The 26,452-nt window shown below is 32.9% G+C and overlaps 1 protein-coding gene across 3 annotated transcripts in view; it reads left to right on the top strand.

Annotated features, from left to right (window-relative positions):
• Positions 1 to 10,207: 10,207 nt before the first annotated feature.
• The window catches only part of THEMIS (thymocyte selection associated), a 229,016-nt gene continuing 212,771 nt past the window's right edge, over positions 10,208 to 26,452 (top strand). For 2 of the 3 annotated variants that reach the window (XM_074333551.1, XM_074333552.1), the window contains exon 1: positions 10,208 to 10,484. In XM_074333551.1, the coding sequence (XP_074189652.1) occupies positions 10,394 to 10,484 (91 nt within the window). In that variant the 5' untranslated portion in view covers positions 10,208 to 10,393. The remainder of the gene's footprint in view (positions 10,485 to 26,452) is intronic. The other variant, XM_019729460.2, reaches the window with a different exon arrangement.

Below are 26,452 nucleotides of genomic sequence, written 5' to 3'. Positions count from 1 at the left end.
ATTACATTCCCCAAACTGACTTTCGTATCCTCGTGGCAATCTCGTGGTTACCAATTGTGCTTTCTAATCCCCTCACCTGCCCCCTTATCCACACCCCCCCAATCTAGCAATCCTCAGTTTTTCTTCCATGTCACTGAGACTGTTTCTGATTAGTTCATTCATTTATTCTTTTCTTTAGATTCCACATATAAGAGAGATCATATGGTATTTTTCTTTCTTTGTCTGGCTTATTTCACTTAACATAATATTCTCTAGGTCCATCCATATTGTTGGAAATGGTAAGGTTTCAATCTTCTTTATGGCTGCGTAATACTCCATTGTATACATGTACCCCAGTTTCTTGTTTTTCTTCTTCTTCTTCTTTTTAAAGATTTTGTTGGGGAAGGAGAACAGGACTTTATTGGGGAACAGTGTGTACTTCCAGGACTTTTTTCCAAGTCAAGTTGTTGTCCTTTTAATCTTAGTTGTGGAGGGCACAGCTCAGCTCCAGGTCCAGTTGCCATTGCTAGTTGCAGGGGGCGCAGCCCACCATCCCTTAAGGGAGTTGAACCTGCAACCTTGTGGTTGAGAGGACATTCTCCAACTAACTGAGCCATCTGGGAGCTCAGCGGCAGCTCAGCTCAAGGTGTCATACTCAATTTTAGTTGCAGAGGGCGCTGCCCACCATCCCTTGCGAGAGTGGAGGAATCAAACTGGCAACCTTGTGGTTGAGAGCCTGAGCTCCAACCAACTGAGCCATCCAGAGCTCAGAGGCAGCTCAGCTCAAGGTGCTGTGTTCAATCTTAGTTGCAGGGGGCGGAGTCCACCATCTCTTGCGAGAGTGGAGGAATTGAACTGGCAACCTTGTGGTTGAGAGCCCACTGGCCCATGCAGGAATCAAACCAGCAGCCTTTGGAGTTAGCAGCATGGAGCTCTAACCGCCTGACCCACGGGGCCGGCCCAGTACCACAGTTTCTTAATCCAGTCGTCTACCGATGGGCATTTTGGTTGTTTCCATGTCTTGGTTATTGTATATAGTGCTGCAATAAACATAGGGATGCATAAATTTTTTCAAATTAGAGTTTTGGATTTCTCTGGATAGATACCTAGGAGTGGAATTGCTGGGTCATATGGTAGTTCCATTTTCAGTATTTTGAGATACCTCCATACTGTTTTCCATAGTGGCTCTACCAATCTGCAATTCCACCAACAGTGCACAAGGGTTTCCTTTTCTCCGCATCCTCGCCAGCACTTGTTTTTTGTTGATTTATTGATGATAGCCATTTTGACTGATGAGGTGGTATCTATTGTGGTTTTTATTTGCATTTCTCTAATGATTAGTGAGGTTGAGCATTTTTCATATGTCTGTTTGCTATCTGTATGTCTTCTTTAGAAAAATGTCTCTTCATATCCTCTGTCCATTTTTCAATTGGGTTGTTTGTTTTTTTGGAGTTGAGTTGAGTGAGTTTTTTATAGATTTGGGATAGTAACCCCTTATCGGTTATATCATTGGCAAATATCTTCTCCCATTCAGTAGGCTGCCTTTTTGTTTTATTGATGATTTCCTTTGCAGTGAAAAAACTTTTAAGTTTGATGTAATCCCACATGTTTATTTTTTCTCTTATTTCCTTTGCCCAAGGGAATAGATCAGTAAAAATCTTACTCAGTGTAATGTCTGTAAAGTTTCTGCCTATATTTTCTTCTAGGAGTTTTATGGTTTCAGATCTTACATTTAAGTCTTTAATCCATTTTGAATTTATTCTTATATGTGGTATAAGGAGGTAGTCCAGCTTCATTTTTTTTGCATATGTTTATCTAGGTTTCCCAGCACCATTTATTGAATAGACTGTCTTTACCCCACCGTAAATTCTTACTTCCATTGTTGTAGATTAAATGACCATGTAGGCATGGATTTATTTCTGGGCTCTCTATTTTCTTCCATTGATCTAGGTTACTGTTTTTATGCCAGTACCATGCTGTTTTGATTACTGTAGACTTGTAGTAAAATTTGATGTCAGGTATCATTATACCTCCCACTTTGTTCTTATTTCTCAAGATTGCCAAGGCTATCCCGGGTCTTTTATGGTTCCATATACATTTTAGGATTTTATGTTCTATTTCTGTGAAAAAATGTCTTTGGTAGTTTGATAGGAGTTGCGTTGAATTTGTATATTGCCTTAGGCAGTATGGACATTTTAACTATATTAATTCTTCCTATCCATGAGCATGGTATGTGTTTCCATTTATTTTTATCTTCTTTAATTTCTCTCTTCAGTGTCTTACAATTTTCTGAGTACAGATCTTTTACTTCTTTGGTTAAATTTATTCCCAGGTATTTTATAGTCTTTGAAGCAATTGTAAATGGGATTGTTTTCTTAATTTCTCCTTCTGATATTTTATTATTGGTATATAAATGCAACTGATTTCTGAATATTAATTTTGTATCCTGTTACTTTACTAAATTCATGTATCAGTTCTAATAGTTTTTTGGTGGAGTCTTTAGGGTTCTCTCTATATAGTATCATGTCATCTGCATATAATGACAGGTAGCTATGGTTAGCACTCCCAGCATTATGCTGAATAGAAGTGGGGGAAGTGGGCAACCTTGCTTTGTTCCTGATCTTAAGGGGAATGGTTTTAGCTTTTCCCCATTGAGTATGATGTTAGCTATGGGTTTATCATGTATGGCTTTTATTATGTTGAGATATGATCCCTCTATTCCCACTTTCTTAAGAGTTTTTATCATAAATGGCTGCTGGATTTTGTCAAATGCTTTTTCTGCGTCTATTGATATGATCATATGATTTTTATTTTTCATTTTGTTAATGTGGTGTATCACATTAATTGATTTGCTGATGTTGAATCATCCTTGCATATCAGGAATGAATTCCATTTGATCATGGTGTATGATCTTTTTAATGTATTGCTAAATTCTGTTCACTAACATTTTGTTGAGGATTTTTGCATCTATGTTCATTAGGGATATCAGCCTGTAATTTTCTTTTTTTTTAATGTCTTTGTCTGATTTGGGGGTCAGGGTGATAGTGGCCTTGTAAAAAGTGTTTGGGAGCCTTGCCTCCTTCTGGATTTTTTGGAATAGTTTGAGAAGAATAGGTGATAATTCTTTTTTGAATGATTTTGTAAAATCCACCTGTAAAGCCATCTGGTCCAGGACTTTTGTTTGTTGGGAGCTTGTTGATTACTCATTCAATATCCCTGGTGGTAGTCAGTCTATTCAGGTTTTCCATTTCTTCTTGAGTTAGCCTTGGAAGGTTGGAATGCTTCTAGAAAATTGTCCATTTCTTCCAGATTGTCTAATTTGAAAATGAAGAGATTTAGATAGCGGTCAAAATGATCTCCAAGTTTAGTCTTCATTTAAAGAAAGATTATGTCATGTTCAGATATTAAAATATTGGTTTTAAATCCTTAATTTGTAGTTTATGCAGTGAGTTCTTATTTTTTTTTTATTCTTTTATTTATTTTTTAGGTTCACTCATTAGTTCTGCTCACTTTTTAGGAAAGTAGCTACAGAGAGATTAGCAAAGGACTGGGCATCTTATGCAAAGCTTGTGCTTAGTTTTTCTTTATATTTCTTTTTCTTTTCCTCCTTTTTTCCAATATTACTTCGGTTAGGGAAGAAATCATTGGAAGTGATGAGGCTAAGTATAACTCTATCATCTCCTTTGAGATGGGTTAATAGGCAGGTCCATCCAGTTCTTTAGTAAAAGCATTGAGGATCAAGTTCAAGAGTTTTCTCAACAGTAACAGAGATTTATCTCAATAAGAACTTTTAAAGCATGTTTGAATTATTGGAATAATGTGAAATGTATCTTTCTGAGAGACATGCCCTTAGATATTTGGTGAGGCTTACCTGAGAACAAAAGGTTTCCTCACAAGTACTTACGTATTTTTTTTCTTTTCCTAAAAGAAAGGACCAAATATCAAGCACAGGATGTTAGATCTATAAAGGGGTTTGTTTGGGCCACAGGTTTTGTTGAGTAGACTGAGTTGAGTTTCTGTCACTTACAATTTATTGCAATGGAGTGACTCCAGGTAATAACCACTGAAAAATAAACTGCTGAAGTTATAATAAGGGAATGACTTGGTCAGATTCATATTTTAGAAAGATTACTGAGGTCTCATGATGAAGAAGGAGTTTGTTTGTTTGTTTGTTTGTTTGTTTTTAATTTTATATTTATAGGCAAGAGATGGTGGTGGCTTTCATTACATAGGAACAGTAGGCTTGGGGAGAGGTAGAAGATTTGAGAAATGTCCCAGCAATAAACCTGGATTTCCTTAGTGATTGTTAGAGGGAATGGCAGAGAAGGAAGTGTCACTAATAAGACCCAGAATTCAGGCTTGGAAAGTTATATGGAGGGTGGTGCTATTTACTGAAATAGAGAATATAAGAAGAGGGGACAGATATTGAGTTTGTGTGTATGGTGGGGTGATAGGAGTGAGGAAAGCAGAGGGAATGAAATATTTAATTTGGGGCAGGTTGAATTTAAGGTTTGAAAAATATCCAAAAGGCTGTATACAGGTCTGGATAAAAGATTTTGAACCAGAGAAACAGATTTAGAAGACATCATCATACAGGTATAGGTCAGAAGTCATAATGGACAGCCGTTAGATTTATTTATTTATTTTAAATTACAGAATTAAAAAAAGTAATCTCTATTTGTTCAAGGAAAAAATGTTTCATTGATTTTTAATATTTTTAATTCTTTAAATAAAAACACACTCAAGCACATTAAAAATATAAAATTTGGTAGCTAGTCTAGATTTTGTTTTCTGTGTTGCTTCTCTGTCCTCGGTTTTTGACATATTTTTAGCATTTTTCTCATGTCAACAATTCTTTCTTTGAAAACGCATTTTTTTTTAATGGCAGCATAGCATATAATCTTGTGCATAATTGATGTAAATAATCTTCATTCTTGTACTTTAAGTTGCTTTCCTTTATTTTACCACTGAAAGTAATAAAGTCTTTAACTAATGGTATAAATATATCTTTGTGTATATCTGATTATGTTTAAATGTAAAATTACTAGATCAAATTGATTTTAATATAGATCACATCAATTTGCAGTATATAGAGTGACTATCTACTGTACCCTGAGCAGTATGGATTTTAGGGATTAAACATTTGGTTGTCCCATCAGCTATTGAGTATATGTGCAAATGTTTCTTACTCTGATGGTGAATTTTATTGCTTCTTTTCATTTGGTTAATTTTTCCTTAGATATTTTGAATGTATGTTGTTGGGTGCATACACATTTAGAGCTGTCATATCTTCCCTATAAGTTTATCACTTTTTCATTATTAAATGTACCTTTTAATCTCTAATAATGCCTCTTATCTTTAAATCAACTTTAGCTGATATTGGTGTAGTTTCATGAACTTTCTTTTGCTTAATGTTTTCTTGGTGTATCTTTTCCATCCTTTTACTTTTAGACTGTCTACATACTTATAATTAAGGTGTACCTTTTTAAAGCAACATATATTTTTAAAAATGCAATTTGTCATTAACAGGTTATTACTTGGATTATTAAATTATTCAATATTTATTTGTATATTTATTCAATTTATATTAATTCAAAAAATATATATTTTTATTTGTCTACCATCTTACTATTTGTTAACTCTTTTGGGGTCCTTTTTCTTTCTTTCTTTGCCTTTTTTATTCATCAAAAATTAATTTTATTATTTCATTTACTATATTTTAGGGGTTTTCTTAGAAATTATAAAATGCAGTTTTATTTCAGTCTTATGCTAATGATTACTTTTATAGCTCCTCTAGAAGGCTAGAAACTTAGAATATTTTAACTTGTTATACTAGTTCTTTCTTTTGCATTATTATTACATATTGCATGAAGTATATACAGTGGTACCTCGGTTTTCAAACATCTCTGTTGACGGACATTGTGGTTTACGAACACCGTAAATTTTATGGATCTATGGTTTCATTAGGTAGTAAAATTCATACTAAATTTGCAGTTTTAGGGATTGATTTTAAAGGTCTGGAATGGATTAATCTATTTTGCATTACTTTCTATGGAGAAACCGTGCCTCAGTTTTCAAACGTTTCAGAACTTGAACGGTCTTCCGGAACGGATTACATTAGAAAACCGAGGCACCACTGTATAGGGTATTATTTAAACTCCTTAAATCATTACAATTATTGTTTTGTACAGTCAGTATTTATTCAATTTACCCATAAATTTACCTTCCTATTTCTCCTTGAATTTTTGCCTTTCTGTCTGGAATCATTTCCCTTTGCTTGAGCAACACCCTTTCAAACTGTTTTAAATGCAGGTCTACTGATGACAAATTTTCTTAGTTTTTGTCTGAAAATATAGTTATTTTGCCTTTTTGATTATTGTTTCTGAATATGTAGAATTTTCAGTAGTTATTACATTAAAATAGCATTATTTTAATAATGCTATTCCATTGTATTTTGGCTTTATTGTTTTTTGTTTATGTAGAATTTTCAGTAGTTATTATATTAAAATAGCATTACTTTAATAATGCTATTCCATTGTATTCTGGCTTTATTGTTTTTTGTTTATAAGTTAGCTATACAGTAATCTTATTTTGCTCCTTTGAAGGTGATGATTATTTTCCCCTCAGAATGCATTTAAGATATTCTCTTTGACTTTGGTTTTTAAGTTTTAGTATGATGTTCTTTGGTATACTTTTCTTTGTATTTACCCTCCTTAGTTTTCTTGGCAACTGTTGAATGAATCTATGGATTGATGTCTTTTTTCACCTTTGGAGAATCTTCAACCATTATCTCTTGATATATTGCTTCTCCCTCTATTCTTTCTCCATTCATGTTAGGACTCAGTGTACCCATAAGCAAAGACATTTCCACTATGGCTGAAATGTCCCTTCTATTCTTAACATTGAATTCTTTTTATCACTGTAAATATAGAGTAGATATTTTCTACTCTCCTATTTCAAGTTCAACAGTCTTCTCTTACTATATGTACAATCAGATGTTAAATCCAATTATTGAATTCTTAAGTTCAGTTACAGTGGTTTTCAAATGTAATCCATTCCGGAAGACCATTCAAGTTCTGAAATGTTCGAAAACCAAGGCACGGTTTTCCCATAGAAAGTAATGCAAAATGGATTAATCAGTTCCCTAAATCAACCCCTAAAACTGCAAATTTAGTATGACTTTTACTATCTAATTATACCATAGATCCATAAAATTCATGGGATTCGTAAACCAAAATGTTCATCAATGGAGATGTTGGAAAACCGAGGTACCACTGTATTGTATTTTTCAACTTTAGAATTTTCATTGATACTTTTATAAATGGTAGTTATATCCTGAAATTCTTCTTATCTTTCTAGTTTTGAACATGTTAATCAAAATTATTTTAAATTGCATGCCCAATAATTCCATGTCTGACTTGTATTATTATTATTATTAAAATCCAAGACATTGTGTTTAAAGTTATAGAAGTTCTGGTTGTTTTTCCCCAATGGCAATCTTTACTTTTGCTTTTGTCTGGCAGCTAAAATGGGGCAGATCACCTTAATCCAATCAGGGAATGAGCTGGTTTTTCATCTGGGCTTCAGTAGTTGTAAGGCCTGTTCTATTTATAGTCAACCCTTTCTTTAGAAAGTAGACTTCAGGGGCTCCAGCTGAAAGCACAAGGCATGTGCTGCAGCTCCTCCCTCTCCCTGAGACTGCTAGAAAGCACTGTTCAGCTTCTTCAGCTTCTTATCAAACCTTTCTAACTGGCGTCTCATACAATCAACCCTGTACTGCTTTCAAATGGGCAAAACTCTGAAGGGGAAAAGTAGTGCTGAACAACTCACTTCTCTGAGTTTCCCTGGGTGCTTGATAGCCCCAAATTCCAATGTTTGTCACCCTAGCTATGTGAAATGGCTCAAAACTCCACTCAGCTTCGCTCCTCCTTAACCACAACTTTTGCTCTGCTTTTCAGCCTCTTTCTGAGTGCTAATTACTAATCCACAAATGCCTTGAGAAGAAAATAAGTGCATAATATTGGGTTCCCCTCAGTGTATTTCCCAACTTTTCAGGATATTGGCCTCTGAAGTCCCATCTACCCTGACAACTCTCATGTTCCTTAAAATAGATTTATAAAAAATCATCGATTTTTTGAGTTGTCTTTAGTACAAGAGTTGGTCACATTTATTGAGTAAAATATTCTTCTCTACTGCTTTGTAATTTCACCTTTTCATGTAGTAAATGATTATCTATACTCCAGTTTGTTTCTGAGCTCTCAGTAGTCTGTTATTATACCTGCACTCTCCTCTTCAATTACTGAACTTTAATCATTCATTTTACTACCTGTAATTCAAGTACCCTCTCAATACTTTTATTTGTCAATTTTATCTTGGTAGTCACATGAGGATTTCTTTACCTACAGTACCAGAAGTGGTTGTACTCAGGGGTAAAGTGGTAAAGGTAGGGAAAGAGAGCAAGAACAGAGTGAGTGATGTGAAGTATTGCCATCTATAGTGCACGAGAGATTTGGAGACTGGAGGTGGCATCTCCCATGACACAGCCTTCTGGCTCGGGAAACTTAAAGAACGGTAGTCATTAACTAAGACTGTGCATATAAGAGAAGCAGATTGCAACACAAAGGGAGGATATTCTGTTGAAAGAGCAGAGAAGCAGGAGTAACACATCGTTGTAAAATATTGGTGAGATTTTGAAATTATTTCTTTGATAAAAAATTGACTTGGCAATACTAAGAAAAAAATCAAGTGAAGTCCAGTTTGGATTAGATATCAAATGAAGTTTGCTGTGTCACCAATTCTAACAGATGATTGATTTTTAAGGAGCAGTGCACAGCAGCCTTTTTCACATATTCAACCTTGTGAGATGTGCCGTTAGGCTGTAAACAATGTTTGCAGTCAACTGAAGAGCCTAAGCTTTGGATGAGGGGAACAGAAGGCAGAGTGATCAAGCTTGGCAGATTTGGGGGCAAAAAATTGCAAGTGAGGAAGTAGAAGTTACTTGTGAAAAAACTGTTACGTGACCCCATTAAATTCTAGTCTTGTAAAGAAAGAAATGAAGTCAGGCAGATTACTGCAAGTATCAAACACAATCATCAGAGCTAAAAGAGTTTTAAAGCTCTATATCAAAATAAGGCAATATTTTTATCCCTAAGTCATTTACATGAACAATATGGTAGAGCTGGGATGAGACCTGACCCTCTCTACGTGGCTATGCTTTCTGCAGCTTAAGGCTAAAACAGTTTCTAGACAGGGAGCCTGGAGTCCAATTTAGAAGGAGAATGTGCAGCTTCTTAGCATCTCTCACTTGTAGATATACCAACCAGCCTTCCCTTAGTCATCCTTAAGGGAACTTAGAAAGTATCACCTTGAATTGTATATTCTAGCTTTAAAACATTCTTTCAGCTAAATACAGAGAATAGAGAGGGGGATGACTTTTAAGATTTGTTTTCATATGGCTTCTGTTGCTCCCTTTAGCTTCGGCGGTTTCACCCCTAAATTTGGACCACAGGATCAGAATTGTAAAATTTTAGCCAGGAAAGAAGTTGTACAGTTTATTTGACTCCTTTTGCGTTTTCACCATTTGATAAATGAGACAAATGAGGAACAGAGAAGACAAAGCTGAAGTAATCTGTAGATCAAATGCAGAGCTAAACTCAGGAAGCACAGGTTTGCTAACAACTGATTTAGATACTTTCACTCTAGTGTGGCAATTAGAAATTTCCTATTAACTTACTGAATTAATTTACTGTGTTACTTTGCATACTGCACCCCTCCCCCACCCTCTTTTAAGATTCAGCAAAATTTTTAATGTGGAAGAATAAAAAGTGATTTCGATACTCTCTCCAGAGTATCAGATTTCTGAAAAGAGCTGACACAAAGCACTTTCGGAAACAAATTTAATATAAAAGTACTGCGTATGCAAATAAAGCATAAAGCTAAACTTTAGAAATGAACTAAAGAGATATAGCATTAACATGGTGCCATTTTTAAGATTAGACTTCAGTCCTAAATTCCAGTTCTTTTCTGGTCAACAAACCACAGACAACCCTGACCCCTGCCTATCCCTTGCTGTAGATAGAACTGAACTAGCAATAGACAGCAAACTCTCATTTTTGGGGCAATGTCTGTTCAGACATGCTCACCCCACCCCCATCCTGTTCTACTTCAATGTCAGAAGGAAATGAAGCCACAACCAGAACAAAAAGAGCTCTAACACCTTTTGTCCCCTGCCTCCTCCCTCCCTTTTCACTGTTCTCCCCACACAGAGCTCCTCCACCCCAGCTGGGCTCTAGTGTGACATCCTTGCCTGTCTGAGAAAGGAATGATGAGCAGGGTCTGTAACTGCAGACAAGTGATAACCAGAAGCCACAAGCTTCTGTAAGTACCACGTCTGCACAAGACCCAAGCCTGAGCAATGGCATTGTCGCTGGAGGAATTTGTCCACTCCCTTGATCTCAGGACCCTCCCAAGGGTCCTAGAAATCCAGTCAGGTATCTATTTCGAAGGTAAGCACCCTCCTATCTCTTGGCTGGCTAGCAATGATTATAAAGTATATACTCTTGGGGATTGGAGGAGGAAATTGTAATAGAACATATACAGGTATAAGTTCTGTTAAAGGAAAGGTGATTATAAAAGAGAGAACGTAATTAAATAATCAGTGGTCAAGATGCAAGTTTCTTAGAGAAGGGAGAAACTAGATAAGACTCTGGGGTGTATAGGGGCAAGGAATTGAATGAAGTTTCTTGAACTTTTTGTAGGCCTCCAAATAGCTCAACATGAATGGTGAATTATTTCTGCTTTTTCTTTGAAATTCGTTTTAATGCAAGAGTGAAAAGTTAAGTTAGCTTTACTTATCTTTCTAGCATATAAGAAATAAAATTTAGTTTTTCTAAAACAAAAGAAATTTTTAAAAGGATAATGTTTAGAAAGAAAACTTCACCAAACTCTTAACCACTTCTCAATGTTGCTTATGTCAATGCTTCTCATCCTCGTTCCGTAGGGTCCTAGCTCCTAATAATTTAAATAATTACATTCTTATTTAAAAGTATAGAAATTAATGTCTACTAATGACAAGGTAATTTTTAAGAATCTATGTTGAAAAGTCAGAATTCAATTAAGATTATTGAATAATACGTTAGTGTTTCTTGATGTAACTCACTATGTTAATTCAGTAAAAGAATGTTAAAGCCGATAATATATACTCTAGAATCTTTAAGCAGTTAGTTTGTATACATGCAAAGAGTCATTTACCAGGCAAATACATATTTCTGGTCACAAGAGTGGTAAATTAAGGCAGTAGTAGAATTAGATGCAGAAATACTATTGGGAAAGTAACTTAAAAAAACTGTTGGTAGGCAAATATTTCCGGTTCATAGACAAAAGAATGTTTTAGATTTTATATTATGAAATGAAACAAAGGTTGACAATATCAGATCCAACACACACACACACACACACACACACTTACCTGTTGATGCAGGCTGCCATCAGCTTAGTATCGAGTTTTGTTTATTTGTAAATTGATTATTTGAAATCACACCATATTTTTTCATGTATACAATATTATAAAATATATCTTTGTTCATAAGCCAGTCCACATCATTTTTGTCTTATGGTTTTGCTATTGATGCTTTGCGTAGGAAGTCCTTTATGTCTAGGTTACAAAGATATTTTCCTAAATTATTTTATATCAACTTTACACTTTTGTATTTCACATTTAATTTTAATCCATTTGTAGGACCCTTTGCTATAAGGGTCAGAGGGATCCAATTTCAGTTTTGTCCATATAAAAAACTTGATTTCCCAGTGCCATTTACTGAGCTAGCCATTCTTTCTCCATTGATTTGTGTTGCTGCGCCTAAGTCATATCATAAATTTGCATCTGGATTAGTCTGTCTCTTCTATTTCATTAGTCTATTTTGTTTTGATTGTGCTCAAATCACCTGTTTTTGTAACTATGGCTCCAGAATGAGTATCAATATATAATTTATATATAGATCAATCACTTGTTTTTGTTTCTTTTTTCTAAGTTGAATTTCACAGACCTTTTAAATAGGCTTTTAAAGAAATCAGTTAATTACTTAAGAAATTCAACTAGAATTTGTATTGGATTGTGTTGATCTTATAGATTAACTTGGGAGGAACTGACATTTTTATATTGTCTTACAAAAGAACATAGCATGCTTCTCCAGGTGTTCAGACCATCTTCATCATTTAGTACTTTACTACTATGTTATATTTCAATCAATATCTAGATGAATTTTCACCAAGTAAGCACATTTATGTAACCATCACCCTGGACAAGGAATAAAAAAATTAAAGTATTTTAGATCCCATCTGAGGCCCTTTCTCAGTCATTATCCATCATCTCCCTCCCCAAAGGTTATCATCATTATGACTTTTGTCCATTTACAGACTTTACATAAATGGAAAGTTATAGCACACATCCTTTTCTAGTTGGCATATATGTTAAATGTCATCTTTGCAAAATCAATCCATGATGTTCTATGCAGTTTGTTCATTTTGGTGTGTAAAATATCCTACTAGATGAATATACCACATTTATCCATTCTACTACTAATGGACATTTGAATTATTTCCAGTTTAGAGTTGTTACCAGTAACATTGTCATGAACATTCTTGTACATCTGTGTTAACATGTATATGCATTCAGTTGGGCATATAAATATGTGAAATTAACATGTTACATGGTATGTGTATGCTCAGCCTTGGTAATTAATGAAAAACAAGTTTCCCTAGTAGTTATACCAATTTACATTCCCACCAGCAGTATATGAAAGCTCCAATTAATCTATGTCCTTGGCAACACTTAATGTTATAAATTTTCATAATTTTAGTCTTGCTGATTTCTCTATTAAATTTTATAAACTTTTATTATTGATTAGACAAAATATATATGTGTGTGTATATATATATATGTATATGTGCACACGTGCCCACACATACACACACACACGCACATTTTGTGGTTCTTGTCCCTTTGTCAGTTACCTGTGTTGCAAATGTCCTCTATTAGTCTCTAGCTTCATATTTCATTTTTAAATGGTATCTTTTGTTGGTTGAAAGTTTTAATTTTAATGATAATATAGTCAGTTTATAATTATTTTATTTTTTATGTTTTGTCAAAGAAATTTTTCTTACCCTAAATTCATGAAGATATTCTCTTATATTATCTCCAGAGATTCTATTTGTTTACTCTCTCCTTAAGGTCTACAATCTACCTAGAACTAATTTTTCTGAATACAGTTTGAGATTGAATTCAATGTTTATTTCTTTCCTCTTATGGAGTCAATGGTGCAGTGACTTTTATTGAAAAACTGTCTTTCTTCTTCTCTCTTATTATGTTACATTAGTCACAAACAGTGAGCATACACATCTGGGTCTCTTTCCACAGCTTCTATTCTGTTCCATTCAGGTAAATGGTATTATTACACCAATTCCATCCTTTCTTAATTAATGTAGGTTTGCACCAATATACAGTATATTATATTATATATGATAATGTGCCGCAGAGCCATGGTTCTTAAATTTGATGGTACATTAGAAACAGTGGGGAGGTACTAAAACGTAGATGCCTGCGTCTGTCCACAAAAGGTAAGAATTTAATTATGTAGGAGATAAGGCATTACCATTAAGCATGTAAACATCTCTCTGATGATTATGACATGCAGCCAAATCAGAGAACTTCTAGTTCTCTATTACTAGATAATAAATTATCTTAATTTATTAATCTCCTTAAACTTTGGCAGCTTGAATTTTCATACACATTTTAGAATTAACTTGTCAACTTCCACAAACTCCCCCTTGACATTTTGATTAGCAGTGAATTGGTTTGGAGAGAATTGGCATCATTTTCAATTGTCTTCTGATCCATGAACCTCATATAATTATCCAGTTATATAGATCTCTTTTCATTTTATAATTTTTTTTTTGTGGACTTCTTGCACTACTTTTTCAGATTAATTCTTAATTAGCTGATTTCTTTTCCATTTCATTATAAATAATATCTTTTAAAGCTTTCCTTTTCTTTTTGTTGTGTTTGTTGAATTGTAAGACTATATCTTTAGATTATTTTGGATATGTTACATACACATTTGTGTTTTCTGTGAATGTTGATAGGTCTTATTATTTTCAATAATTATGTTTCTTCAGTTAAAGAACTGGCTAGTGCTTCTAGTATAATTTTGAATAAGAGTAATGATAAAGGACTTTCTATTTTCATTCATAACCACAGAGAGAAAGTGTTAATAATTCATGTTTAAATATAATGTTTAAGTTAAAATAGTTTCTAATTTTCATATAGTTTTATTTTTCCATATAGTTAAACAAGACTTTCACTTGTAGAACAAAACCAATTTGGTCATATAACACAGAATTTGGTTTGCCAATTTTTTTTTTTTAGGACTTTTGTATCTTTTTTAGGGAATGAAATTGACTTAAAATTTTTATTTCTTGTAATTTCCTAGCCAGGTTTTTGTATTGAGTTATGTTGAATTTAGGGAACTTCTTGGGTGGAGTCTTTTTCTGTTCTTCGAAAGATGATGGGCAAATTTGATGTACTTCTTAGTTAAACATGTAGAAGAATTCCAAATGAAGCCATTCTGAAATGGAATTTCTAATGTAGAAATTTTTAAATTATGACTTCAATGTTTAAAATAATAAGGTCTTCCTGTCCATGAGCACAGTTTATCTCTCATTAAAACAAACAAGCAAAAGCAATAAAAACCCACTTTCTAGGTCATGTATTACAGTTTAATAAAATGTCTCCATAGGGATCTGTGTATCTTAGACAAGTGCTTAAAATGAACACACATACACACGTATATATATATTGCTATTTTGACTGATAATCATATTACGCCTTTTCTTCTAATTGGTTATCACTAAAGTGGGAAATGCAAGTAGATTTTAACACTCCTGATCAACTATCTTATTAAGTCTAATAATTTGTCTTTTGTATTTGTTTTCCTAACTATACGGAGGATGCCAAAAAAAGGCATACACACACACACACACACACACACACGACTTGTATTCATCTTTTTTTATTGGTGTATACTGAATATTACAATTTCAATGCAGTTTTTTCCTTTCTTAAAATGCATATACATTTTTTTGCATCCTCTGTATATTGATGTTATTAGACAATATCAAGAGCTGTATCTTTTCCCTACTATGTTTTACAACTTTTTTTTCTTACCTTTATAGTTTAAGCCAGTATTGTGTTAAGCAATAATGGGAATCCTCATCTTATTCCCAATCATAAAGAAAATGCATCTAAAATTCCTCTACTAAGCGTGATGTTCTAAAACTGGCATTTAACCTTTACTAAATAAATGAAATTCCCATCTATCCCTTGCTTTCTAGGTGTTTTCATAATAAATAGGTATTGAACTTAGTACTTTTTTAAATCATAGATTAAGATAATAATGTGCTTTCTTTCTTTAATCTTAGTTAATGTAAATTACTTTTAAAGATTTTTGAGAATTATTTCATTATATATATATATATATATATATATATATATACACACACACATACACATATATAATTTTCAAAATATAATGTAGGAGTTTTATATTATATTTAACAATTTTACATTTAATTATAATTGAAGTGATTGAATAGACTCATCTGCTTTAGATTCAGGATTACACTAACTTCCTAAAATGAGCTATATAGATTTTGTTGTTTTCCACCTTTTAAGATAATATATATATATATATATATATATATACACACACATATATATAGTCATCTTTTTTTCTTGGTATATACTGAGTATATTACAATTTCAATGAAGTTTTTTCCTTTCTTAAAATGCATATACATTTTTTAGCACCCTCTGTATATTGATGTTATTAATATAATATAATATAATATAATATAATATAATATAATATAATATAATACTGAGTCTTATATAATGTAAGACCGGACCTTATATTAATTTTTGCTCCAAAAGACGCGTTGCAGCTAATTGTCCAGCAAGGTCTTATTTTCGGGGAAACATGGAGGGGGGAACATATATATATATATATATATGTTTTAAACCCTTCCTTAAACTTTGGTAGAATTCTCCTGTAAGAACTACTGGTACACATAGAATTTTTTGAAGGGAAATCAGAATTTAGTTTTGTTTATATTCTCTAACAAAATGTACTTCTCAATGTACTTCTTACATTGATTTCTAACTTGATATTCATTAGTTTGTTTCTCTGTTTGCTCCCTTGCTGCTCCTTTTTTTGCTTTCTAGGTTAAATAGGCAATCATTTAAAAAGCATTTCTTGATTATTGGTAAATGTGTTTAAAACTTTTTTTCCTCTGACTACTTCTTTAACTGTTTCCCCCCATTAATTTGCCATGTAGTTTTTTTCCCTATTACTCACTTTAAAGTACCATTTATTCTTTCTCAATCAAATCGCTGTTTATTTTATTTATTTACTGATAACATGGGATTTCCTTTAGCTATTGTTTTGCTTTTAATTGATAATTTTGTTGTATGTTGTTAAAGAACAATAGTTTGTATTATATTGGTTTTTATTTTTTGAATTGATTGAATTATTTAATTATTCTTTATACACTTAGATATTTTACTTTACTTTAGATTATTTTACTTTATGGCATGAACTATGTCCTACTTTGAAAATATTTCATATATGCTCAAATAAAGCATCTATTTTGTTGCTTGGTATGATATCTCTCTATATATACCAAATCACTTGAGTTTTTAATTGCTTTGTTCACACCTTGCTCTTTCTGTCTGTTTTTCACCTGCTTTGCTTATAGTTTTCTAAGAGGGTTATGCAAAAAAAAAAAAAAAACAAAAATCCTCCAACAATTGTTCATTTATCTAGCTTACTCCTCATTTCTGACTTTTGTTTGATCGTATTTTTAAGGTTGAGTTTTTGCATGTACTTATGTTCATGAGGGTTACATCTCCTCTATTACTATCATCTTTTTTTCTATGATTCTTTCATTAAGTTCTGTTTTGTTAAATAATAATATTATAATCTAGTTTTCTTTTGGAATATATTTTTCTAAGCATTTTTTCTCCATATTCTGGTGTCTCTTGTTTAAAGTGCAAGAAAATATATTTTTTACCTTCTTTCTGCTTCTTGTATCAGTAGAGGCAGAGGAACCAGGTTTCACCCACCCTGTGGTGATGACTCCATGACAGATTTTTGGGGAAAGTTAGGTTTGAGGAAATTTGAGAAAGCTGATATGAAGTCAGGTAAGGCTCTGTGGTACTGGATTGAATGCTCCCAATTTACAAGCACAGTGATAACAGGCAGCATAAGTATAAATAACATGTTTCTCAAGCACTTATTAAATTGTCCTATTGATATGTAGCATGGGACTGTGGGTTATAAATTCAGGTTTCTGTCTCCTGGCTGTTACAAATAAAACATGATTCCACGGCCAACTTACAACATTCAACATTTGCTTTGTCCCTCTCAAGAAAAATAGGCTTTATTGTAACCTTTAAGGTTGATGTGAGGATTAATTGAGCTATTGTATATAAAATATTTAGCAAAATGACTGGCTCATAGAAATCTTGCAGTGTTATTATTATGATTACCATAATGTTGGTGTATTCTAAGGACAACTGAGCAACCATTTCTAAAATGTAAAACAAAACTAATTTGAATTTCACTACTGCTATATACACCAACATAAAATAAATATGTAGAAAATATTAAAAATTAATACATTAACAATAAAAACATTAAAATATACCATAGAAAAATATTCAACTAGGTACTTTAAAAGTGAAAACATTGAACTTATGAAATAGAAAACTCCCTTACTGAAAAAAAGAAAATAAGATACATAAATGTGGATGAAAGTCAAACTACAAACTGGGAATATAGTCACAATATATACAGCAGACAGAATGTAAATATCTAAGTGTATAAAGAATAATTAAATAACAATAAACAAGAATGAATGTAAAATTTTAAAATGGGAAAAAGATATAAAAGGCAGTTCATGTGCCATAATCATATGTAACCATTTTCAAATTAACTAACAATAAAATACAATAAAGCAATAAATCATTCTTAATCACGTTTTAGGTCACAGATCTTAAAAAGATTCACAAAACCCAATGTAGGCATGAATGTGCAGAAATGAGGAGAAGCACAGGTGCTGGGAATGTAAACTGTTATAGACTTTCTAGGTATCAGCTGGGCAATATACATAAATATACAACATGTGCATAACCATCTGACCTCTAGACATTAATTTAAATATAATTATAATAAACAAAAATAATGATTATACAAAAATGATCATAGCAGCATGTTTTATACACAAATGTTAAGTGAGCCTTAGCATGCAACAGCTTATGTAAATTATAATAATACGTTATCAGGCAGTATTCAAGAGACTAGAATTACAGTGGGGAAGGAAAGCTTATATTGGAGCTTATATTCCAGTGCATGGGACAAATGAAAAGCAAATGATAGATTTAAAATATATACAAGTGCTATGAAGAAGTAAATATATAACAAGTAAAGCAAGGCAGAGGAAAGCAATGATCTTTTGATAGCGTGATCAGAGCACATATCTCTGATGAGATGAAATTTGAGCAGGGGCCAGCATAAACTGAGAAAATGAGGCTTGCACATATCTGGAAGAACATTTCTGCTGAGGATAGAGCAACTGCAAACCACATAACAACATTTTTCATCTAATTAAGAAGCAGAGAGTAGGCCAGTGGGCATAAAGCAGAATAATTGAGATTGGAAGGGATGAGTCTGAGGATGTGAGGAGGTGCACATTTTGTAGGCCTCGAAGGCTATAGAATTACATAATTTGGTACAGAGTGGAGCTGGTGGGGGCCTGCACGATAAGGTGGATGGCAAAGACCACACCAAAGAGCTGATTTAGGAAAAAAGACTTGAATGCTTCAAAGAAAGCAGCTAAGAAAAGATCTGGGAGACGAGTGTTCCAAACAGAGTGAACAGCTGGTGCAAACATCTGGAAACCAAAAGGAGCTTAATCTGTTTAAGAAAGAGAAAAATATCTCTGTACCTCGAACATACAGAAGAAGGCAGAAAGGAGAGTCTATGTTAACGTATAACAGAAGATGTTTAAGGAGTGGGCAAGAGCATTTTAAGGAGTTTAGATTTTATAAGAACTGCCAATGGCCGGTTTTGAGGCAGGAGGTTGATAGGACCTGATTGTCATTTTAGGAAAATCATTGGTTGCTCTTGGGAGAATAGGCGAGAGTGGGGCAAAACTAGATGAGACACATTAGGAGGTCAAGCAGTGATCCAGAAGAGAGATCATGGTGACTTGATTTAGTTTGAAGAGATATGACCAGTTCAGGATATGCTTTGGAGGTAAAAATGTCAGGACTTGCTAATAAATTTGATATGCATATGAGAAGGAGAAGACCAAAGAATGATTGCAAGAATTTTGGTCTAAACTATTAGATAGATGTTTGTGCATTTGACAGAGTTGTGAAGAGCAGGAGAGGAAGAGGTATGATGGGGAAAGCAAAAGTGCTGTTTTGACATGTTAAATATAAATATCTGTTATTTATCCAAATGGAAATTTCAAGTAGACAATTGAAAAGCCAGTTTTGACCACTGAATGAGCACAGGGCTGGAATACCCCATCCATAATCTAATTGATCAGGGTTTTATTTTAGCACAAACCTTGTCAGTTAAAATAAAAGATCATGTATCCTTAATATTGATATTTATGATCATTCTAAAACATACACAGTAATAAAAATTACAAGACGATAAAGATAAAAGTAATAATATTTTAAACCATTTCAATTTTTTTATGTAACTAAATCCATTTTTCTCTCATAAAAGTTAACTTTATTATAATATATTTACTACTAATATAGTTTAGTGAAAGTAATATTACTGAAAATATTATTTTTTATTACTAAGTACTTTAATATTTATGAAAATATTGATAATAATACCATGTAATATAGTGATTCAAAGACATGGTTCTATTTTATTTATTTCGGCACCTGTTTTGAATGCTAGCTCTTAAAGATACTTCATAAAGGTCTAATATACACCATATTTAATACATACTTAGAGCAGATGTATCATTAATGTTGGTGGCTATCAATCTATATTGGAAGTAATCTTCATAAATCTGTCATTTTCTTGGTAGGCTCTGCAATCTTCAATTCTCAAATGCCTTTGTATGCATCTTGTAAAGTTATTACCTATTTTGTGAGAGTTTGTAAAGTTAGATTATGATTATTATTAAATCAACTTAACTTGACATATAAAATTCACTATATGGAAATATTGCAAGTAAATGAATAAGTTATGACAATTCTTTTAACTCTAATTTCTTGGAATTCCTAATCTGTCTCAGTATGTTGTGGATTATGCATGTCATGTGACCACCTGTTGTAGGAAATAGCTAGGACTTTTAAATATCAAATACTTATAAAATAAAGAGTAAATATTAGAAAATCTTTATATAATAGTGTAGTATTGTTTACTTTTCTCATTTGTTTTATGTTGAAATGAATATTAACTGAAGGTATAATATTTTCTTCTCTTACCTCACATCTTGTATACTCTGTGGAATATGTAACTCAGTTTTGAGACTCATATTAGGAGATAACATAATTGCCATCACAAATCCCAGGTTAAAGATCTGGGTAAGCTAGGTCATGAATAATGTACATTTGCAAACCAAGGTACCACTGTAATTATGATACACAGCATAGATATCATGACCTCTGTCATCATCTCATGTTCAATTCTTTTTTTTTTTTTTCCACCTTCAATTCTTTGAAAGAACAATTTGTAGCCAAGGAACAAATTTGCAGAATAAAAAGGAAAAAAAAAAATCATGTTTATTTATTCCAATTTTCTTCTTCTTTTGAATAAATCATAAGATTGCACTTCCCAACATTTTTGTAGCCATAGGACTTCTATTGACCAATGTAGTGAGAGTAGAAGTAATACGTATCATTTAGGGGCAGATTCCTTAAGAACCAGTTCATAATTTAACATATTTCATTCTCGTAGACCATGTCAAACGGAGTCTTTGACAGTCTGGCTCCCTAGATGACTACAGTTATTAGAGACCCTGCGCTCACCCACCTGTATTAAATTGTAGTGGAATATGAAATATACCTACATTGTTTAAATTGGTAACACATTGAGGTTGTTTATTATATTATTGGAACCTAAACTTTCCTGGCTGATACAAGTTATATTTATTACTGCTGGAACTGCCCTTATTATAAATTTTAGAAATTAGACATCAGACATTCTGGAGAGAGTCATACAATACCAAGAAACATACTTAGGTTATAATGCTCTCACATGTTCATGGGAAAGTGAGTTCATCACTCTGTATTCAGGGAATATTATCTGTTACTTCTTTAACTACTTTTTTCACTGCTAACATGACCATTCGTATATGTAATCATGTTGGTGTTGACTTAAAAATATGGCAAAACAACTAAATTTGTTTGCATTATGATCTTGTTCAATGAACTAGATATTGGAAAAAAATATTTTTGCTTTACAGAAATAATACATACACACAGCTGGCAAGTTAGAAAACGCAGAAGCACAAAATCACCAATAACTTCATCAAACAGAAAGAAATGCTATTGACATTCTGATGTAGTCTCTTCTAACTTTTATGGAAGTTATAATTAATTTTAAAAAAAAGAAAACCGATGCCCAAATTCCTTTCTCCATGTTTTATTCAGAATGTCATCACTCACCACAACCTCCATATACCCCCTTTATTCAAGCCATTATAAGTCTACAATAAATTACTGCCAGGATTATCAAAGCCACCTAAATGATCTACCTGCTTCTACTCTTTTCACTCCTAAAGTCCATTCTCTATATAGCACAGAGTCATGCTTTTAAATTGTATGGCAGATGATACTGCTCCTCTGTTAAATACCCTCCAGTGGCTCTCCATTTTTTTCTCAAAATAAAAATCTTACAAAGGGTAATAAGGCCCTATACATTTTTTCCTTCTCCCATTATTCATCTGAGTTTATTGTTTAATAATCTTTCAGCCACACTAGCCTCTTCACTGTTCCTCAAACTTGAGAATATTCTCCCACCTTAAGCTTTGCTCATGTTCTTCCCTTGGGCTGACAAGCTCTTCTACCAGACATCAGCTTGGCTAGCTTCTTTTTCTATAAGTCTTACCCTAACCACTCTCTATAATACTGCAAAATTTGCACACCCCTTCCTGTATTCCCTATCCTCCTTATTAGGTTTACTTTTCTTTTTTTTTTGGGGGGGGGAGGGCGGATCAAAACACCTATTACATACTTACATACCATGTAAATTACTTATTTTTTTTTTCTGTCTTTCTCCATTAGATGTTTCTCATAGCTATATTAAGATATAATTGTCTAAGCCATAAAATCCATCCATTATAAGTCTACAATTCAATAATTTTGGGTAAAGTTATAGAGTTGTACAACCACTGCTAATTTTACACCATTTCTGTCACCTCAAAGAAGTCCCTTGAGCTATATGCCAATAATTGTCACTGATATTCCCAGCCCCAGGCAACCACTCATCTGCTTTCTGTCTATAAATTAGCCTTTCCTAGAAATTTTATATAAAATAAATTGTACAGTATGTAGTCTTTTGCATTTAGCTTCTATTACTTAGTGTAATGTTTTTGAGGTTCATTCTTATTGTAGCATGTATAAATATTTTGTTCCTTTTTATTGCTAAATAATATTTTATTGTGTGAATATACTACATTTTATTTATCCAACAAGAGTTAAAGGACATTAGTATTATTTCCCCTTTACAGATATTATGAATAATGTACCATTTTACATTTCCACTTACAATGTATTAGGATTCCAGTTTCTCCAAATCCTACCAAAATTTGGTATTGTCTATCTTTTACCTTATAATCGTTGTAGTATCTCATTGTAGTTTTAATTTGCATTTCTTTAATGACAAATGATGTTGAGCAATTTTCCCTATGCTTATTAGCAATTTATTTATTTTATAAAATATCTCTTCAAATTGTTTGACCATATTTGATTGTTTGTGTTTTTGTTATTGAGTTATAAGAATAATGTCTGTATTCTGTATTCCGATATTTGATTTGCAAATATTCTCAGGTATACAATTGCAAATATTTTCTTCCATTCTGTGGCTTGTCTTTTCATCTTTTTAAAGTTTTCTTTTGAAGAAAATGTTTCAAATTTTAATGAAGTCCAACTTATCAAATTTTTTTCTTTAGTTTTCTTTAGCTCGTTTTTGTTATCATGTTTCCTGACCCAAGGTCACAAAAATGTCCTCCTATGTTTTATCTTGGGGGGGAGGGGGTCTCCTAGATCACATCCAGTTTTGATGATTTTATAGAAATGTAGAAATGGGAAAAACTGTGTTACTCAGTTGTGATTTATTACAGGGAAAGGATATGAATTAAAGTCAGCAAGGAAAAAGGCATATAGGGCAAAGTCCATGAGAAAACAGGCATGAGCTGCCAGTTATCCTTTGGCATATGGTTAGTGCTTGATTCTCCTAGAAATGAAGTCTCATGACAGGGACAAAGTATTTCCAATTAGGGAAGCTTATTCGTGCCTTTGTCCAGGATTTTTATTGGAGCAGTCACATAGGCATAGAGTATTTGTGTGACTGACCTTAGCTACTGAGTTTCCTTCCAGCCCCTCAAAGGTCAAGTAATACAGTGTGATCCAGGATCATCAGATGAACAAATAGAAGCATTCACCATAAATCACATTGTTAGCATAAACTGTCTGGTCTGACCCCATGTCCCAGATATGCAAAACTCTCTTATCTGGTAGGATATTCCAAGGGCTTAGATGTTATTTCTCAGGAGCCTGTCAAGACTAGTCCTTTCTTTGAAATATGCAGGGTTTGAGCACCCAAGTGTATGGAGTTAACCCTTTACTACACAGTTTTCTTTGGGAAGAGTTTTACCTCATACTTTCAGATGTAATTTCCTTTTGAGTTATTCAGAATTTTCTAACATTAAATCCATGTAATGGAAGAATTAACCAATTTTCTACACAGTTGCAAAGTATGCTGGGAGCAACTCAGGTAGAAAAGACTTTCTCTGGTTGGGTGAGGTGAGCGAGTTGGCCAGATATCTGTATGAATATCTTTCCAAACTAAGAGAGTATCTTTATCAAAATGTTATGGCATAAATGTGTTGACATATTTCAGAAAAATTTGAAACCAGTGAGACTGGATGAGGGGGAGAGTGATCAGAAATGACAACAGAGAGGAAATGGTGGAGAATCACATATGGTCCTTTTGGACATTGCAAGAGTTATATACTCTTAGAAGAATTGGAAACATAGAGATTAATTGGAAACACGGAGATTAATTTAAATTAGTTCTAAATTAGCAAACACAAATTAAACAATGCTAGAACTCTTCACTATGCATTTAGACTCCATGACCCATTTTTTTCACTATTTATCAGGGAGAAACTGATGAAACCACATATATATTTGCAGAAGTCAGAGTATAGATTTGCTTAAATGAGCCCATAAATATAATGCTATAATAAAAAGTATTCCTTATAGCAGCTTTAAATATTATGAATATGACTTTCCCCTCTTGGAAGGTAAGATTTTTAAATATCATGTTTCAAATATATTAAATATATTTGTTTTTCCTGCCAAAATATGTTAAAGTCATTGAAATTATTCCTTAAAATTGTATATTTATTTCCTTCATTTCTTCCTTACTTGTTTCTTCCTTACTTCTACAAAATGAATAAAGCATGATTCTTGCTCTTAAGGACTCTATAGGACAATAAAAGGAGATAGATTTTTTTTTTTTTAAACCAATGTTTATTATACAACATGAAGTTTCTCTAACAGGTGTAAACTGTTCTGAGAACATTAGGAAGAACACAACTTATCACCCAAGAAATCAGAGAAAGCTTAATAAGAGTTGGTGATATTTTTTGCTGGGGCTTGCAGCCTACATAGAAAATGAGCAGTAAATAAGAAATTTTCAGAATAAGAGAGAAGTATTTAAAAGATTATATAAGTTTGAAAATAAGTTCAAAATATGGTCCAAGAACCACTCAGGGGATAGTAGATAAGTAAATAATTTGTGGTCATGTTTTAAGTGGCTTCTGAACTATAGTAAGGATATTGAATTTATTCTGCATTCAATAGCAACCTATAAAATAATGTTATTTTTGTAATGTGTTTTCCTGATTACAAATGTTAAATTCGTTCATTGTAAATAATTTGAAAATTATAGAAAAAGCCAAAGCTTTTCTGAGATATTTAAAGGAAAAATAATGTCGGATGAGTAAATTAGATTCTAGCCGAGGTTGACTAGATGGATTTGAATCAAACAGTAAAGAGCTAATCGTAGCTACAGATAGAAGGGAAGAGACAGAATATATGGTCTTTTGAGTAGAATCTTCTGTACGTGACAGCTTATGAGAAGCAGAGAGCAAAAGGAAGGGACCAATTGCAGGCCTGAGGTTCCTGGACTAAGAAAACATGGTAGATGATAAAAATGTTACTTGAGTTACTACAAGAGCAGCAGTATTTTTGAAGATGGAATCATGAGTCAGTTCTATTCCAATGAGTTTGAAGCTCCTGTAGGATGTTCAGAGTCCAGAGTCCTAACCATTACACAATGGGTCCTATAGGATGTTCAGATGCAAATGAACACTAGACTACCAAAAACATACATCTGAAGTGAAAGGAGTTGTAAACTTGTTAGGTTTCACATTATAGATTTGTAAGTGGGTGAAAGAAGCCTTGTTATTTCAGGGATTGCCATATTGTCCATGTGAGAAGAAATACGTGGGTCTCAATGAACAACATGGGATTTATGGATAAGAGCCAGTCAAAAAGGAAAAAAAAACAGTGCCAGTTGGAGGAGAAGCAGGAGAAAGTGGGGTAGTTTGTTGATGAAAAGAAATGACATAGAGCATTAGATTGAGAGAGTATCAAGGATAAATAATAAATAAGAAATTTTCAGAATAAGAGAGAAGTGTTTAAAATGTTGTACGAGTTTCAAAATTCAAAATATGGTCCACGAACAGCTCAGGGAATAGTAGGTAGTTAAGTAATCCATGGTCATGTTTTAAATGGCTTCTGAACTATAATAAGGATATTGAATTTATTCTGTATTCAAGAGAAACCTAGCACGTAGTTTATATTAGATTATTAAATATGATTATACCCCTAAGTATTGAAGGCTTATTATGGGCCAATTCCATTGTCTTTGTATAGAGATTTGATTGTGTAAGCATATATAATACATATATAAACTTATTTTATATGTGTGTATATCTACACATAAATACTTGTGAACATATCTAACATATGCATATAACATATAGAACATACCGGGGTGCCAAAAAAATGTATACACATTTTAAGATAATGTCTCTTAGAATGTGTATACATTTTTTAAAAAAATGTTATATATGCTCATCTACGTACAAATTT

This window comes from Rhinolophus sinicus, linkage group LG05 (genome assembly GCF_036562045.2).
Source record: "Rhinolophus sinicus isolate RSC01 linkage group LG05, ASM3656204v1, whole genome shotgun sequence".
Taxonomy (NCBI): Eukaryota; Metazoa; Chordata; class Mammalia; order Chiroptera; family Rhinolophidae; genus Rhinolophus; species Rhinolophus sinicus.
This window is presented reverse-complemented; position numbering and strand designations above follow the sequence as displayed.